This window comes from Olea europaea, chromosome 5 (assembly GCF_002742605.1).
Source record: "Olea europaea var. sylvestris chromosome 5, O_europaea_v1, whole genome shotgun sequence".
Taxonomy (NCBI): domain Eukaryota; kingdom Viridiplantae; phylum Streptophyta; class Magnoliopsida; order Lamiales; family Oleaceae; genus Olea; species Olea europaea.
The window spans coordinates 15,306,822-15,308,915 of NC_036241.1; the positions used below are offsets into that span (position 1 = coordinate 15,306,822).

The following is a 2,094-nucleotide window of genomic DNA, read 5'->3' on the forward strand; positions in this document are numbered from 1 at the left end:
AATAACTAACTTGACTGCTCAAAGACCTAAGAGAGACGAGGCAGGGCTGATGAATTCCTAAATAAAAAAAATATGAAATGAAATAAACTCTCCTATAATTTTAAAAAAAATAAAAATAAAATAAAATGAGTGAAAAGGTAAGAACGCTTGGGTTGCCTCCCAAGAAGCGCTTCTTTATAGTCACTAGCTTGAGTCAACCGCAACGCCTACGGTGGATCCTTAGGTGGCACATTTCTCTTGTTTCTGAACTTTATCTTCGGCTTTGTATTTTCCTTCATTGTAAGATGGTGAACAAACTTAGGTTGTTTTGACCTTGGTATGGCCTTCAAGACCTCTTTTGGTTTGGCAATGTTTGGAAGTTTCAAAGGCCTATCTACATAGCTCTTTTTTTTGTCAGGTGTGTCAGCTTCTTAAGCTAAGATGAAATCCACTGCTTTCTTCATTCTTGAGTCATTACCATCAGTAGATGCATCCCTTGTTGAGTAACTAATTTCTATGTATTGCACCAACGGATCATAAAATAATTCCCATTTTTCTCCGTTTCCTGCAATTACTTCAGCTAATTGGATCATTTTGCAAGTGTCAACTTTTCCTTTTTCTAGGGCTTTCTTTTCTTGATAGATGTTGAAAGTTACTTGCTCTTCATTAACTCGTAGTATCAACTTTCCTTCTTGTACATCAATCAATGCTCTTCCAGTAGCCAGGAAAGGTCGGCCAAGAATCAACGGTACTTTCTCATCCTCATACATGTCCAATACCACAAAGTCCACTGGAGAGATGAACTTATCAACCTTCACCAACACATCTTCAATAATGCCTTTGGGATATGTGAGCGATTTGTTCGCCAGTTGCAAGGTAAGGGTTGTGGGATTCAATTCTCCAAGACCCAGCTTTTTGAACACTGATAAAGGCATCAAGTTTATGCTAGCTCCAAGATCACATAGTGCCCTCTCAAATGTGATACAACCAATATTGCATGGGATGTTGAAGCTGCCCGGATCTTTCAATTTGTGAGGGAGCTTCATTTGAAGTATGGCACTACACTCCTCTGTCAGCTTAACAGTCACAAATTCCTCCAACTTTCTCTTCTTTGACATCACTTCCTTTAAGAACTTGGCAAAGTTAGGCATATGGGCCAAGGCTTCTACAAAGGGAATGTTGATGTGGATTTTCTTGAAGACCTCCAGAAACATTGCGTATTTTTCATCAAACTCTTTCTTCAAATACCTCTACGGGAATGGTAGTAGAGGCTTCAAGATAGGTGGGTTGTCCGGAGATGAAATTGAGTAAGGCTTATAAATGTTCTTTGTTGCCTCTGCCTCAGTTTTCTACCCTTCAGTCTACTTTTCCCTTGCAAGTATGGGATCCGATGTAGGTACCCCAACCTCTCTAAGCTTGCATTCTTCAACTGCTTTACCACTCCTTAGGGTGATAGCATTGCAGTGTTCTCGTGGGTTAACCTCTGTGTCATTGGAAAATTGTCCTTTTTGCTGAGACTGTATTGCAGTTGCTATCTGACCAATATGTACCTCCAAATTCTTCACTGTAGCTCCTAAGTTGGTCATATGTGTCTTAATGTTGTCAAGTCTTGCCTCATTTTGTTGAACCTCGATCTGGTCTCCGAAATGAAGGTTCCTAAAATATCTTCCAGTGATGGCTTTTGCTCAAACGCTTGATTATTGAACCCCTGATAGTAGTTATTTCCTGAGTAGTTTCCCTTTTGATTGAAATTCCGATCGTTCACATACTGAAATTGTTCATTCTCCCTTTCAACATTTTGGTATGCAGTGGATGTAGCCATAATAGATTCTGATTTCTTATGTGATCCATGTGAAGTCAATGCAGCTATTTGATTAGTGAGAGATGACATTTGAGTTGCAAGGGCGATAATAGGATCCACTTCATAAAGGCCAGCAACTTTCTTTGCACTCAAACGCTCACTCGACCAATGATAGCTATTAGTAGCTATCTCATCCAATAATGCATAAGCTTCATTTGGAGTTTTGGATAATAATGCACTCCCTGCTGCAGAATCTACCGCTATCCGTGTCTGACCATTCAAACCGTTGTAGAAGGTTTGTATCTGCAACCAAT

General features: G+C 39.7%; 1 protein-coding gene across 1 annotated transcript; it reads right to left on the reverse strand.

Moving 5' to 3' along the window:
• Positions 1 to 410: 410 nt before the first annotated feature.
• LOC111394297 lies at positions 411 to 1,565 on the reverse strand. Its single transcript, XM_023020048.1, has 2 exons — positions 1,380 to 1,565; positions 411 to 1,229 (listed from the first exon to the last, which is right to left on the reverse strand). Exons 1-2 carry the CDS (start codon positions 1,563 to 1,565, stop codon positions 411 to 413), a joined length of 1,005 nt encoding a protein of 334 aa, XP_022875816.1.
• Between the last annotated feature and the right edge of the window lie 529 nt (positions 1,566 to 2,094).

What these genes read in the sequence shown, in the direction of transcription:
- LOC111394297 (XM_023020048.1), bottom strand. Translation starts at nt 1,565, where the DNA reads ATGACCAACTTAGGAGCTACAGTGAAGAATTTGGAGGTACATATTGGT. An exon ending in GCAAGCTTAGAGAGGTTGGG is followed by an intron (nt 1,230 to 1,379) that starts GTACCTACATCG and finishes CCATTCCCGTAG; the next exon opens with AGGTATTTGAAGAAAGAGTT.